General features: G+C 48.3%; 1 protein-coding gene across 1 annotated transcript in view; it reads left to right on the plus strand.

The window, feature by feature from the left end:
• The first annotated feature begins 1,294 nt into the window (after positions 1 to 1,294).
• The window catches only part of Tbc1d22a (TBC1 domain family member 22A), a 287,690-nt gene continuing 274,174 nt past the window's right edge, over positions 1,295 to 14,810 (plus strand). The window contains exon 1 of the mRNA XM_057792580.1: positions 1,295 to 1,492. Coding sequence (XP_057648563.1) covers positions 1,431 to 1,492 — 62 coding nt within the window. The 5' untranslated portion in view covers positions 1,295 to 1,430. The remainder of the gene's footprint in view (positions 1,493 to 14,810) is intronic.

Below are 14,810 nucleotides of genomic sequence, written 5' to 3' on the forward strand. Positions count from 1 at the left end.
TCTGTTGACATTGTCCCTGGTGTTTCCTGCCTGTGTCAAACGGGATCCCTGTGGTTGTCATCGGGCAGCAAACATTCACCGTGTACTATTTCAGGTCCTGAGGCTATCACTGTGCAGGAAATGAAAAAAGGAATAGGAGCCACTCCTTTGTGTGAAGTAAAGGCGGAGTCAGTTAGGTGTTGCAGTTTATTAAGGAGGTGCGGAAGGCTTCAAAGCATCGGTACAAAGTTGAGAGCTACAGAGTGCACTGCTGAACTATTCATTCTGCTCTGAGTACCGAGGACCAGTCTGGCACATGCCTGGGCTAATGCATACAAAAGACTTTAGTGGGATTTTTTGCATCCATCAAGTGCTAATCAACACCACTTGCCAGTGTGTTTAAAAGTCTGGGTCTCTTAGAATACAGTCAGGGCCTGGGTTAAACAGGGAGACCACAACATGAGGGAAAAAGAGTGGTAGAGTGCTTGTTTAGCATATCTAACAGGGTGCATGGGGGAGGGGTGGCGTTAAAAGACATCTGGCAGTTGGCATTGCCATTGCTACACTAAAGCTCCGGCCCGACATGTCAGCCTCTCACCCCTCAGCCTTGATTCTAAGATCATAGAAATTTAACACCAATCACATAAGTACTTTCAAACTTTCTGGTAGCTATGTTTCACAGCAAAAAGAAACGTGAAAGTAAATTTAAAAATATATTCTGCAGAACCCAATTATAAATTATAATAAATTATAATTCAATAGGAAATTAGAAAAATTAGTATTTCCATGCTAAGCTTTTGGATATTGGATGTATCTCACAATTAAAGCATACTTTACTTCGGACTTAGTTTGAGGGGCACGAGCACCGGCAAGATGGTTGATTCCTCATGCCTTCGTGCCTATTCGTTCTTTAGCTGAATCCGGGAGGATATGCCCCATCGCCTCTGATGTGCTCCGGTGGTAGTTTCTTCTTTCACTTCACCGTGTCGGTGTTTACTGACCTCGGGTCAATGCTAGTCGGCTGCGAGCAAACAAAGGCAGACTAGGACGCCAGACGCACGCGGCTCCGGAGTTCATGGCCGGCCGCTCGCCCTCGGGGTCGGAGGCCGGGATCCAGCGACCTCAGCCATTGCCGCAAAGCCGGATATCTCCCAGCGCAGCAACCCGAGCACACGCAAACCCAAGGCTCCGCTTTCACGACTGCGCAACTTCCACGCGCACTTCCCAGCGTCGCCTTTTCATGGCATCAATGAGCGCACAGCCGCGACGAAGGCGGGACTTCCTGAAGCGCCGAGTCACAACTTCCGGACGGAGGCGGAAGCACCTCTCGGGTCTACGCTCGGGAGTCCTGCTATCGCCGTGGGGCCACCGGGGCACCGGAGAGGGCTTCCGGGGGTGGACCGACAGCGCTCGGGTGTCAGGGTTGCGAATCTGAGGGATGAGGAGGGACCATGGCCAGCGACGGGGCCAGGAAGCAGTTCTGGAAGCGCAGCAACAGCAAGGTCCCGGGCAGGTGGGTGTGACGGGGAGGGCCGGGTCAGGGTCAGGGGTCAGAGGTCAGGTGGCTGTGCTGTCTTGTTGGACTGCTGGTGGAGTAGGGGTCTGAGGAGGGGAATCTGGGCTCCGAGGAAACTGGGGCGATGTGAGGGGCTCGGGGGATTGGGTTCGGCAGTAGGGGAGTGGGGTCTGGGAGGTGACAGTGGCCGCACCTAGGAGCGAGGAGGACGAGGAACTGACCCCAAGTGTCTCCAGAGCCTGACAGGTTCTCTTCTGCGAAACTCTTTGGCTCCCTGAGGAAGGTGGAAGGAACTGACGCGGGTCATGCCCTGGAGAGTTTGGTGGAGTCAGGAAACTGGCCGGGGAGAGGCAGCGTCTGCCGGGGATGTTGGTCTCTGCAGGGTGTTTGGTGATTATGACCACTTGATCGGCTTTCTTGTCTCTGGTGGGCTGATGCTTTTGCTTTGAGCGAGGAAGCCCCTTGCGAATTTGTCTGTTCCCACCTTCTGGCTCTAGACTCCAATCTTCTGACAGCAGCAGGAAACAAATACCTGGGTGCAGTCTGGAAGCTATAGAGCTCCAAAGTCCTTCTGCGATTGGTTATGTATGGCCTGACGCCTCTCTAGGTCTTAGGGAATGAAGACACAGTGCACAGAAAATACCTAAGATCAAGTCAGCCACTGACTAGACTGTGTTTCAGACAAGCACATCTCAAGATTTCAAACGCAGTTTATTTTGTTCCCAAACCAAAGCCTGAGATACTGATTCTTAAGATTCTGACGTTAGCCATCCTTTCAGCCCTTACGATTTTTGACATTGAAGTAACTTAAATAGAGCCATTCAGTAGCAAAGAAAATGGGCTGTGCTCCTGCACTTCATAAGAGACGCCATTGTGTGAGTGTTAAAATTGTAAACTTTGACATTCATTGCGTTCAGCCATAAAATGTACTTTCAGAGTGGTTGGGAGGTAGCTGGAGTTACTGATTGAAGGGCCACAGTGATCAGGAGAAGGAGGAAGTCCTGAGAAGTGCTCAGACACTGTATTTTTTTTTTTTTTTTTTTTTACCGTACCAGGACCAGGCTTGAACAGTTAAGAACTGTTACACAAACCGATGTCTCATAGTTTGAGACAAGTGGAAGATACTGGGATAATAGTGAGGAGGAGGGTCTTCTGTCACAGAGACAAACTTGAAGAGCCTAGTGTCTGTATAAAAAGAGCCACGTGGCAGTGTGACTTTTGCCTTTACATCTTGAGTCTTTGGTTCTCCTTAAGTGTGAACTAATTCACACTTAACTGAGAGTCAACTGAGATATAAAAACAGTGGAGTTATTGTGTGGAGTTATAGAAGCCAATGAACTTTTCCATCAAAGATGTGTGTATGCGTGCGTGCGTGCGTGTGTGTTTTGAGTTAGGGTCTCTTCCATACTACAGGCTGGCCTTGAGCTTCTGACCTTCCTGTGTCAGTCTCCTGGTATACATGTCACTACACCTGGCATGGTAGTTTGTCATTGTACTGTGTTAAATAGTGTTGTCCCTTACACTTGTACAGATGGAACTATGACTGTGACCGTGCTTGGAAGTAAGGGTCTTTGTAGATGCCGCTGAGCTAAGATGAGGTCATACTTCCATTGGGTATCCCTGATTCAGTCTCTGGTTCCCGTAAGAAGGTGGAACTTTAGATACAGAGAGAGACAGATATAAGGAAGATGACCCTGCCAAGGCGAAAGCAGAGATTGGAGTGATGTATTTACAAGTCAAAGCCAGGGAAGGCTGGCAACCAGCAGAAGCTAGAAGTGGAAGGAAACAGCCCTCACTGACTGTATAGTCTGCTGACACCTTGGTTTAACGACCCAAAAGAGAACACATTTCTACTTTTTAAAGCTCCTGTCTTTATGGTTGTTTGTTATAGGAAACTAATACAATCCCAGTCTTTTCAGTGTGGCCCCACATTACCAAAGACAGATTTCTTCCCACTTGGCTTTCTTGCCAAGCTGCATCATATCAGGTATTTTTAATTTTTTAAAAAGATTTATTTATGTTTTATATATACAGTGTTCTGCCTGCATGTATGCCTGCATAACAGAAGAGGTATCAGATCTCATTACAGATGGTTGTGAGCCATCATTTGGTTGCTGGGAATTGAACTCAGGGCCTCTGGAAGAGCAGCCAGTGCTCTTAACCTCTGAGCCACTTCTCCAGCCCCCTATCATGTATTTTTTTCTTTATTTTTGTCTTTTTTTCGAGACAGGGTTTCTCTGTGGCTTTGGTGCCTGGGCTGGAACTAGACCAGGCTGGCCTTGAACTCACAGAGATCTGCCTGCCTCTGCCTCCTGAGTGCTGGGATTAAAAGCATGCGCCACCACCACCTGGCAATATCATACTTTTGAGAACAGCTCCCATGTCACAGAATTGGTGGGGAATCTTGTGACTTGCTAGAGGCTGCTGCTGCTGAGGACAGGGCAGGGGAGAGGCTGGACCCTGCAGGGAACCTGTGCAGCCTCTATGTTGTCTTGTCCCATAGCTCTCCCCCGTGGCAGTGTTCCTGTTTTGGGCGGCAGTCTGAAAGTCTCCCAGAAGGAGAATGTGCAGAGGTGTGCCCCATTTCTTCTTGAATGCCCACACTCTGGGTTTTCACCTCTGTCGTGCAGTGCTGGCAGAGAGCTAGGCCAGGCTCCCAGGGTGTCGCTTGTTCTTTCAGTGGGCCTTGTGTTTATTGTCTGCCATCAGGGAAGCCTGAGGAGAAGCCCGAGGAGACACAGAATTTTACCTCAGAGTTCCAGACAGTGAAGGGAGCTCTGTGTAGCAGAACCCTTGTCAGTTCCTTGCTAGTGCAGATGTTGGATGGGGTTCCAGCAAGGCCTTGGTACTCCACCAGTATCTTGTCTGCCAGGGATTTGTCATTTGCAAAACGTGACTTTGTCCTCTAGGTAACACTCACCAAGGCAGGTTGGGTATAAAACCCCTTGGCTGCTTCTGTAGAAACGTGTGTCACGCACAGGTGTTTCTTTGTGTTGTCTCTCACCTTTCTAACCTGGCCGCTGCTCAGCTTTTTAGTCCCATCTCCTGCTCATTCTCTTTCTGTGCCCCTAGCAGTGCTTGATGAGCTTCGACTTTAAGGTCTTTCACATCCCGTGCGGTACTAGCTTTCCATTTTCATGTTCATGTAGCTGACTGGAATGTTCCTTCCCTCCTTTTACTCTCCACACTGCATCTGCAGCCTGCTTCCTTAATGCCTTGCTGGTTCCTCTGCGGTTGGGACTCAGGCACCTTTTCACATACTGGCTTCTTTACTAGGCTACAGCTCTGCCTGTTTAAGAAGTAACCCCCCCCATCCCCCCCGTGTCTTCATTGTTAAAGACAATGAGGAATAGTGGCTGATCCCAGCTGTCTTTCACATTAGCCTGGAGTGAGAACAAGATTTGGCCAAGAGAGCTGCATGAGAGATGGTCTTCCTGTAAGAGCTTCTGATATTTGTACTTCCTGGTCTTTGGATGTGTGTTTGGGTGAGTCTTTTTTAGAATTTTCTTTTCTGGATGAGCTCACATACAGAAAGACTATACTTTCTACCAGGATGCTAGGGAGCTGACTGGGTTTTAACATCTCTTCCTGTGATCTGTGTGTTAGTCTCCGATGTATGCCATTCCTGGAGCTATTTGTTTCTGTATCTGTAGTGGGAGAGGGCTACATTGATCAGGGGACCATGGGAGCCAAGGGAAAATTTGCTTGATCTGTGTCTTAGTTAGGGTTTCTATTGCTACAGCAAAACACTATGCCAAAATGCAAGTTGGGGAGGAAAGAAGCTCACACTTCTATATCACTGTGCATCATTGGAGGAAGTCAGGAATTCAAACAGGGCAGGAACCTGCAGGCACAAGCTGATGTAGAGGCCATGGAAGGGTGCTGCTTACTGGCTTGCTCACTTTGGCATGCTCAGCCTGCTTATGGAACCCAGTATCAACAGCCCTGGGTGTCACCACCCACAATGGGCCGGGCCCTGCCCCTTTAATCACTAATTAAGAAAATGCCCTACAAGCTGGACTTGGTGACACATTCCTTTAATCCTAGCTGTGAGTTCAAGGACAGCCTGGTGTACAAATGGAGTTCCAGGACAGCCAGGGCTGTCACACAGGGAAACCCAGCTTCGAAAAACAAACAAACAAACAAACAAACAAATGCCCTACAGCTAAATTTTATAGAGGCATTTTCTTAATTGAGGCACCCTTCTTTCAAATAACTTTGCTTGTGTCAAGTGACACAAAACTGTCTAACTCCATTCTTTCTGGTTAAAGAGACACACAGAGATAGATATTTCTTTGATTACCTGAGAGCGTGATAAGTTATTCATGTAGTTAATTTTTATTTAACTCATACTACTTGCCAGCTACAAAAGTGACCACTGTCTGTGCTCTGCCCATAGAGAGCTGACAGTTGAAAGGTGGTGACGACCATCAAAGCTCTTCAGGGAAGAAGGGTGGATAGCTTAGAGTCAGCTGTGGCGGGAGGGTCTCACGGTGTAACAGTGGCCAGGGACCTCTCCCTGAGAAGGTGCCTTCTGAGTACAGATCTCTCTCCTCGAACCGAGCTGCAGTGAGAGGACAGGAGCAAGGAACCAAGGTGGCTGAGGCTGAGGGGGAGGACAGGGTTATACGGACAAAGCAAGATGAGGACTGTTGCTTTCTTTCTGAGTGAGTGGAGAGCCTTCAGCGGACCTGAGTAGCTGTGTGATGGGGCAGCCCTCTGTGAAACAGGGTTGCTTTAACGATGAGAGACACAGACAGAGGGGAGAAGGGTATAAGCAAGGAACCAGGTAGGAGGCTCTTGGGACACTTTCAGTAGGGACAGGAGTGGTGGTCATTTCAGTGTGGAAAGGCAGTAGGCAGGTGATAAGAATCGGAAGTCCTGGTCCTTGCCTCTTACGGGCTTGTTCTTTCTGGAGCCATTGACTCAGTGACTCCTAAAGGACTGATGTTTTCTGCCATCACCACAGTTGGAGTTCCTGCCACACTAACTTTAAATGCCAAGAAAAAACCCCACACATTGGGCTTGAGAACAGAGGCAGTCTTTCAGTGTGGAGCTGGGGCTTAATGTTTTAGCATGGTTCTGCTTGACTCTGAGCCTTGTTCACAGTAGGGAATGCATGTTGCTGGGGTAGGTGAGGGATGGTATTTGGAAGCACAGTGTTGGCAAGAAACTATGACGAGGTCCTGCTTCTTGGAGTCAGGCCGGGGCAGAGGTGCAGCCTCAGTGCCATGGCTGGAGAGCTTTCAGCCCCTACTTTTGGAACCTTTAGGAGTGTGAGCAAATGAACTGCTCAATAGACCTGTTTCAGGCCCAGCTGAAGTGGGAGGAAGGCTGGGGATAATGAGGCCATTCAGACGTGTATGAGCACCTTTGACATGCCAGAGACCGAGTGCTGGACTGGCAGATACAGCCCATGGAGGCAGCGGGAGAAGGGCCTGTGCGCATGTGAATATGCATGCTGAATGAAGTTCTGTGAAGGTCATAACTTGGGCCCGTTGGCAGAATTCCAGCATCCTACAAGGGGAAATGATCACATCCCTTCTGAGAACATTCTGTCTAACTTGGGACCTGGAAGTGGTGAAGGAGTCAGGCTGCCCCTCTGAGGTTCAGGGTGGGCTGCAGGGGACACCATTATCTGGGAAGGGATCAGAGTAGCTCAAGCATTCCAGGCTGTAAAAGCATTTGAGGCATTTGAAGCCGTGGAGAAGATCTGGGTTTGAATACGGAGTCTTGAGAATATTGAAGGATGTTAAGCAGGGCATGGTGGTCAACAGTACTGCTCAGCCTTGCAGAGTGGGTAAGAGGAAGCAGGCAGGAAGTGAGGACAAGGGTAGAGGCTGTTGGAGAGGAGTGGACAGGGTCAAGGCTCTTAAAGATGGAACTTGCACATTCACTGATGGCCTGGATGTCAGGTAGGCAAGATTAACAGTATGTGGCTTAGTGCATGATCCCAAAGGTCTGTGTCCCCATCTCTAGAACCTGTGACTCAGCCGTGTTACTTGACAAGGGAGTTCAACATGATCAATCAGTTGGCCTTGACTGTGGGTTAGTTCTGGTCTATGTGGTGGGTCCAGTGTAACCACGTGAACTCTTAAAGATGCTTGGAGAGAATCAGCGTAAGTAAAACTTGGTTCACAGCTGTTGGCCTTGCACAGGGAGGATAGGGTCAGATGCCAAGGAATGTGCTGTGGTCTTGAGGAGCCTGGAGCACTGTTGTGCTGAGAATGGGATTCTGAATTCTGCCCATAGCTAGAATGAGCAGGAAATGGTTCTCGCCTTGAGCTTCCAGTATAGAATGAGCTGGTCTGCACCTAGACTGTAGTCTGCTGACACCCAGGGCCACGTTCTGACTCCTATTCTCTGTATGGAGCATGCTGAGGATATCTGTGGGGAGGAACTTCAGGTGTCCCCCAGCACCTCCCTCAGCAGCGTCCTGCTCCTGACTGTGGGCTGGATTATTCTGGTCAGCCTTCAAAGTTGCTGGGTAGCTGCTGCAAAATGCTTTTATTCCCAGGTGCTAGAAGTGAGCAGCACTATTCCTGTCGTGTGTGCTGCTAGTCTGGCCCTGGCGTTAAACAGGCCCTGACTCCCTTGTCCTTGTGTCCCTGTGTTCTTAGAGCTCTGTCTCCTGACTTGTGACTTTGAAATATTATGTACCTGGTTGGTCCCCACTCTACTGTTTCTCAGAATCTGGGAAACCCTGGAGTTTGCATCCCTATGGGGAAGCCGTGGAGAGTCCATAGGGACTGTGTTCAGGGGAGCAAGTTTCTCTCAACATCCCTGTTGATATGTGGAGGGTTGTCCGTGTGACTGGGGGCTGTGGAAGCACTAGCAGGTGGTTCTACTGTGTATGTAATTTTTTTCCTACCCCTCAATGAGAACTTCATTTTGCCATGTCAAATGTTTCATTTCATCAGCAACATTTTGAAAATAAATGTGAGTCATATTTTCCCTTGCATAGGTAATATAGCAAATTGATAATGGAATTAATTTTAAATGAAGACAAAAATTAAAAAAAAAATCCCTTGTGCTAGGGTGTTGCTCACAGGTAGAAGAACATTTGCCTGGCTTGGCATATGTGAGGTCCTGGCCTCTCTCCACCATTCACAGCAACAAAAGCCTGGTAATGTTTTGATTTGATGTTATTTGATTATTTGATTTTTATGTAGTTTATAAACCACAAGGACAGCACGTGGACTCTCAGCCCCCTGCTGTGTCCAGAGAAAAAGAGGGGTGTGGCAGAACGAGGACAGCGAGACTTGTTCTGCTCTCTTCCCCAGATCTCCGTGCTGCAGCAGGACGAAGCTGGGCCAGAGGATGATCTTCCTCTTCCTGCAGCCTAGTTCTCTGTCCCCATTCCCCCTCACCCCCAGCGATCCCTCACTTCTTAGTACCTGCCACGTGCAGGCCATTCTGTGGCGGGGTCCGACATCAAGGACCGAGCTTTCTGCCAGCTTTAAGGGGGCTGCAAGAACTGCACACAAAAGTGGATGTGGGAATGTCTCTGAGCCTCAGGAGCAGCGGTGGTTGACCATGTCCTTCTTCTAGTGTGGAATTAGGGATAGATCCCTAAAGTTCATTCTTAGAGTGTGGCCATGCTATCTATGCCTGTGCCCAGTGCTGGTGGCAGGGCTGTGGGATTGTTTACTGAGTGCTTATCTTGGTCCAGTCCTCATAGTGGTTGGTGGGGGAGGGGGGTCTGTGGTTTTCCCCTTTACAGATGAAGCCAACTAAACAAAGCCAAGTCACTTGCTCAGAACTGTTTGGTTTGAACTGGAGGAGTCTCTGTCTACTCTGTGCCCGACTGTCATCTCTTCTCATTCCCACCTCATCCCCTAGCTGTGCATCTCTAGGAGAGCCTGACTCACCCAGCCCACTGGAACTGGTGCTCCCAGGGGTAGCTTGGACTCCCACCAGCTTCTCAGAGCCTTCAGGGTGTGCTGGGCTCTTCAGAGCCCAGGGAACATTGAGCCCCTGAGCTGCCAGGCTGCTTTTGACTGTGTTTCTGGAGTTGCCAAATTAGGCAAGCAACTTCTTCCAGGATCATCATGCTGTTCATGTTACAGCTAACAGGCAGAGATGTCACAGGGTCCAAGAGAGTGGAACCACTGTCCTTCCCATTCCTGTGGCTTGTGCTAGGGACTTCTGCTGTGAGTAAGTACCCCAGCCTTTCTGTTCTCCCTTTCTGAAGTGCTGTTTCCTCTTTTCTTGGGACTGTGTGGAAGTCTCCCCCTGCCCCATCCCTCCTAGCCCTGAATGTCACAACAGGGCACAGCTGTGGATTCTCTCAGGCACTGTGCATCAGGGCTGAGGATGAATGATGGGACTGGAGAGACAGTGCGGCTGAGCCTGGCCTTGCAGCGAGTTCCTCACAACGCTGCGGTGAGGAAGCTGAGCCCTGGCCCCAGGCTGCTGGTCCTCTGTGAGCCGGCTGGACCCTTATGGGTATACACATCCAACTAGAGCCCTTCTCTACCTCCTGGAAGCATTGGTTCTGTCCACAGCCCCTCCTGGATGTACTTGTGTATTCTAGGATTCACCCTCTGCCATGTACCTCAGCCATGATGTATGCACAGGACTTGCCCATCGTGCCTTGAGCTGCTACTTTTCTCCACATTCACACTGTGCCTGCCTAAGCCCAGCTGTGCACTAGGCAGACCTCAGTGACAGAGGTCCAGAAGCTGTGTGTCTGTTTGTTACCTTATATATGTTGCTGTGCTGGTGTGAAGAGGCATCTTTCTTTGGACATTTCTACTCCAGGGCCATACGAATGATGTTGATCCCTGTCACCTGAATAGAGATGAGCTCTCACAGGGTGTTGAGGGGTGCTGACTGTGGACATATGATGTGCAAGTAGAAAGGCACCAGATACTGGATAAGGGCAAGTACTTTGGTGGACCTTAGCGTCAGGGACAGCTGCCTTTACCAGTCAGGGGAGATGTCTTCTTGTTGGAACCTGTGATCTTGTCACTGAATTCCTCCTTCACTGTAATTTGTGCTGTGTTCTAACGGACTGTCCGCCTTGTGAAAGTGATCAAATGACAGGGATGTCACTTGTTTCTTGCCCCCTTTGGTACTACCATTGGGTACTGCTAGTATGTGGTATTTGATGAACCATTTCAATGAGATGGTCAATGCAGAGCAGACAGTATTTATGGTGTCCCTCAAGTGAAGGCCAAGCTAGGGAACTTGGTACTTTGTGTTTTCTTTTTTTTTTTTAAACTTTATTTAACTTTATTTCATGTGCATTGGTATAACGATGTCAGATTCTCTGGAACTGGAGTTACAGACAGCTGCAAGCTGCTATGTGGTTGCTGGGAATTGAACCCAGGTCCTCTGGAAGAGCAGTCAGTGCTCCTAATCCCTGAGCCATCCCGCCAGCCCCGGTACTTTGTGTTTTCTTTCCTGACTGGTTAAGACTGCTTTGTCCAAATCCCTATGGCATGCCCGCCCCTCAGGACCTTTCTTTCTCCTCAGTGTCTCCAGCCTGTCTTGTCCCACCCTAGCTCCCTAGACGCACCTCTTATTTGGGCTATATTATCACTTCCTACCCATCCTTGCTCTCTCATTTCTCCTCCGCAAGCTGACTTTTTCACCCCATCTCAAGACAGGGTTTCTCTGTGTAGTTCTGACAGTCTTGGAACTTGCTCTGTAGAGCAGACTGGTCTCTAACTCAGAGACCCACCTGCCTCTGCCTCCCAAATGCTGGATTAAAAGTGTGTGCCACCACTGTCTGGCTTTCTTATCTATATTTGTCTGTCTGTCTGTCTGTCTGTCTGTCTGTCTGTCTGTCTGTCTGCCTGCCTGCCTGCCTGCCTGCCTGCCTGTCTTATCCATCCATCCATCCATCCATCCATCCATCCATCCATCCATCCATCCATCCATCCATCCATCCATCCATCCGTCTGTGTAACAGCCTTGGCTGTCTTGGAACTTTCTTTGTAGACCAGGCTGGTCTCAAGTTTACAGAGATCCGCCTGCCTCTGCCTCCTGAGTGCTAGGATTAAAGGCGTGCGCCACTACTGCCTCACTTTTTTTTTTTTGAGCTGACATTTTAATGGAGTTCCCTTGTGCTGAAAAAGATAAACTTTATCCATGAGGCATCTGCTTCAGGGTATTGTTCCTTGGGCATCTCTTCCGCTGCCCTTCCCTGGCCCACCCTGTGATCTGCTGCCCTCTGTATGATTTGCCCTGCTTCCATGGGAGAGCTGTGCTGTGGAACAGGGTAGCCACTGTGGCCTCAGTGATATACTTCACTTGCTCTTCCATCCTGGGGGAGCCCTTCTCGCCTGTGTTGTTCTGGGATCATCAAGCTATATACAGGGTGGACAATGGAGCATGACTAATGGCCCCTCAGTGCATTCTGGAAACTAAGGAGTGCGTTTTAAGTTTCTTTTTCTGCTTTGTGGAGGGTGTGTGTGGATATAAAGTTTCTGTTCTTTTCATGTGAAGTACCCTGATTTTTTTTTTTTTTTTTTGGCCTGTGGTAACAGCATCGTAGCTCATTCCTTCTTCCGTTGTTTTAGCGATAACATTTGGATACCATAAGTCTACTCATCTAAAATGTCCAGTATGTAAGCAAGTTGTGCGTGTGCTTTTGCGCATGCAGGTAGGTAGACCACCACACATATGGGAGGCATAGAGGACAAAGTCTGCGAAGCCGAGCTCCTTCCACCTGGTAGGTTCTGGGATTCAAGCTCAGGTCTGCTTCTGTGGTAAACATTCTCCTTACTCAAGGAGCCATCTAGGCAGCCCAGATGTTCAGGATTTTAGAATGCATATTCAGAATTATCTAATATGACCACAACTAATTTTAGAATACTTTCATTGCAGAAAGAGAAACCGTATCTCATTATGCCTTACTTTCCACCCCATTTCCTAGATACCAGTAAGGCACTCCGTCTCTGTGGTGACCCTCTAGACATTTCACATGCTGTAATCATACAGCGCCTTTTGTTTGTTTGAGACAGGCCCTCACCGTGTATCCCAGACTGTGTTTGACCTGCCACTCTCCTGCCTCAGCCTCTTGAGTCCTGTTTGACCTCCTTTTCGCTTTGCATATTTTTAGGCTTGTCTATGCTACAGCATGGGACAGTTGAGGTGTTCCTTCATTTACAGTGGGGTCACATCCTGGCACCTACTCTGTTGTAAGCTGAGAGTGCACATAGCACTGCAACCTGCCAGACCTAGTCTCGGGGTGTAGTGCACTGTGCAGCATCACAATTTCCAGAAACTGTGGCTCACTGCTGCTGCCCAGTATCGAGAAAAAGTATGGTATCAAGTTAAAATGTTGTATGTAAGCCGGGTGGTGGTGGCACATGCTTTTAATCTCAGCACTCAGGAGGCAGAGGCAGGAGGATCTCTGTGAGTTCGAGGTTCCAGGACAGGCTCCAAAGACTACAGAGAAACCCTGTCTTGAAAAACCAAAAAAAAAAAAAAAAAAAAAGTTATATTTTCTGTTGAGTATGTATTACTTTTACACCGTTGTGAAATGTGGAAATTGTGTTGAGCCGTCATAAGTTGGGGACCATTTGTAAGTTCTTCACTCTCTGCCTGAGACAGGGTCTGGCTGTGTAGCACAAGATGACCTTGAACTAAGATCCCCCTACCTTAGCTTCCTGAGTGCTGGGATTCCAGGTATGCAACAATACTTGGTTTCATTGTTTTATGATTTAATACTCCCTCATGTAAACAAGCCACTGTCATTCCCTGTTCACCAGGTGATAGACTTTGGATCCTTTCTACTTGCTGACTGCTTGTCATGCTGGGCTTTCTTTTCTCCAGCTCTTTGTGACCTGCATCACCGAGAACTCTGAACTTCTACCCTTCTGGCTCAGTGAGTCAGTCCCTTAGAGAGTCTGTCTCTTGTGACCCTAGAGTCTCGTTCATTAGAAGACGAGTTAGAGACAGAGAAGAACTGCACAGACTACTATAGCACACAGTGCACATGAGTCTCCTCCAGTCCAAGAAGAAGCATCACACACAGTGGCGGTTGCTGGGTTCTCCTTGCATGCAGTTCCGTCTCCCTGCTTCTAGACAGCCACTGTTCTGAGTTAGCCTTCATTCTCATACATGCTGTACCGACTGCTTTTATGTCAGCTTGACAAAAGCCAGAGGCATTTTGAAAGAGGGAACCTCAATCGAGAAAATTTCCCCAAGCCTGTGGTGCATTTTCTTGATTGATGATTGATGTGGGAGGGCCCAGCTTACTGTGGGCGGTGCCATCCCTGGGCTGCAAGAAGAAAGAAGGCTAAGCAAACCGTGAGGAACAAACCAATAAGCAGTGTGCCTCCATGGCCTCTGCATCAGTTCCTGTCTCCAGGTTCCTGCCCTGTTTGATTTCCTGCCCTCACTGCCCTCAGTGATGAACTATTACTTGGAAGCAAAAGATGAAATAAATAATTTTCTCCCCAAGTTACTTTTGGTTATGGTGTTTATCACAGCAATGGAAAAGTAGCTGAGACACACGTGGTAGGAATCTTTGCATTCATGTACACATGCAAAAATGCAAGTGTTTTGCATAAACACAGTTTACTGTTGATCAATTAATTGATCTCCTTTTGTTCACTGTGGTTAGTTTCTGCATCTGTCTGTGGTGACTGGTACCTAATATGTGTATACACAGACATACTTTGCTTTCTGTGTATTTGTTCCTTAGTTGATAATGAGCATCTTGGAGACGGAGCCTGGAGCACTTCTGGGCAAGTGCTTTATCACTGACTCAGCATCTGGTCATATGTGTGCTGGGGGTGTGGCTCAGTGGTAGAGTGCTGGCATAGCACACAGGAGACCCTAACTCCGATGCCCAACTCTGCTACAAGTTTCTGCTTTTTCTTTTTAGTATCACAAGCTTTGCCCGACTTCTTTCCTTACATATTTTCACAGCGTTTTCTGTGCCCCTGTGCCAGGATGTAGCATTCTATCACGTATCCTTTTCATGATGAGTCCCCAGTGTCCTGGGTTAGCGCAGAGTTTTAAAAGATGTGTAATTTATTCAAAAGCACATTTATGTACTTTCTTGGGGAGTGGTTGGGGCCATCCCGCACATGCACCTCTGCAGTACATCCCCAGCCATGAATGTTCTTTACAGAAGGGCTTCCTTATCTGAGGTAAGAATGCATGTCACTTGCCACTGCTCTTCAGTGGCTTCGGTGAAGTCTCTTTTTCTTTTTTAGCAATGCTAGACCAAATAAATGCAATTTTAATAAGGTAAAAATGAGGCTCCTTTAAGTCTGAGCTTGAACTTTGTTGAAACATTTTCTACTCAATAAACACAAGTGGTTTGCCTATGAAGAATTAATGAGTTTCCCGC

Source organism: Chionomys nivalis, chromosome 17 (assembly GCF_950005125.1).
Source record: "Chionomys nivalis chromosome 17, mChiNiv1.1, whole genome shotgun sequence".
In the NCBI taxonomy this organism is placed as follows: domain Eukaryota; kingdom Metazoa; phylum Chordata; class Mammalia; order Rodentia; family Cricetidae; genus Chionomys; species Chionomys nivalis.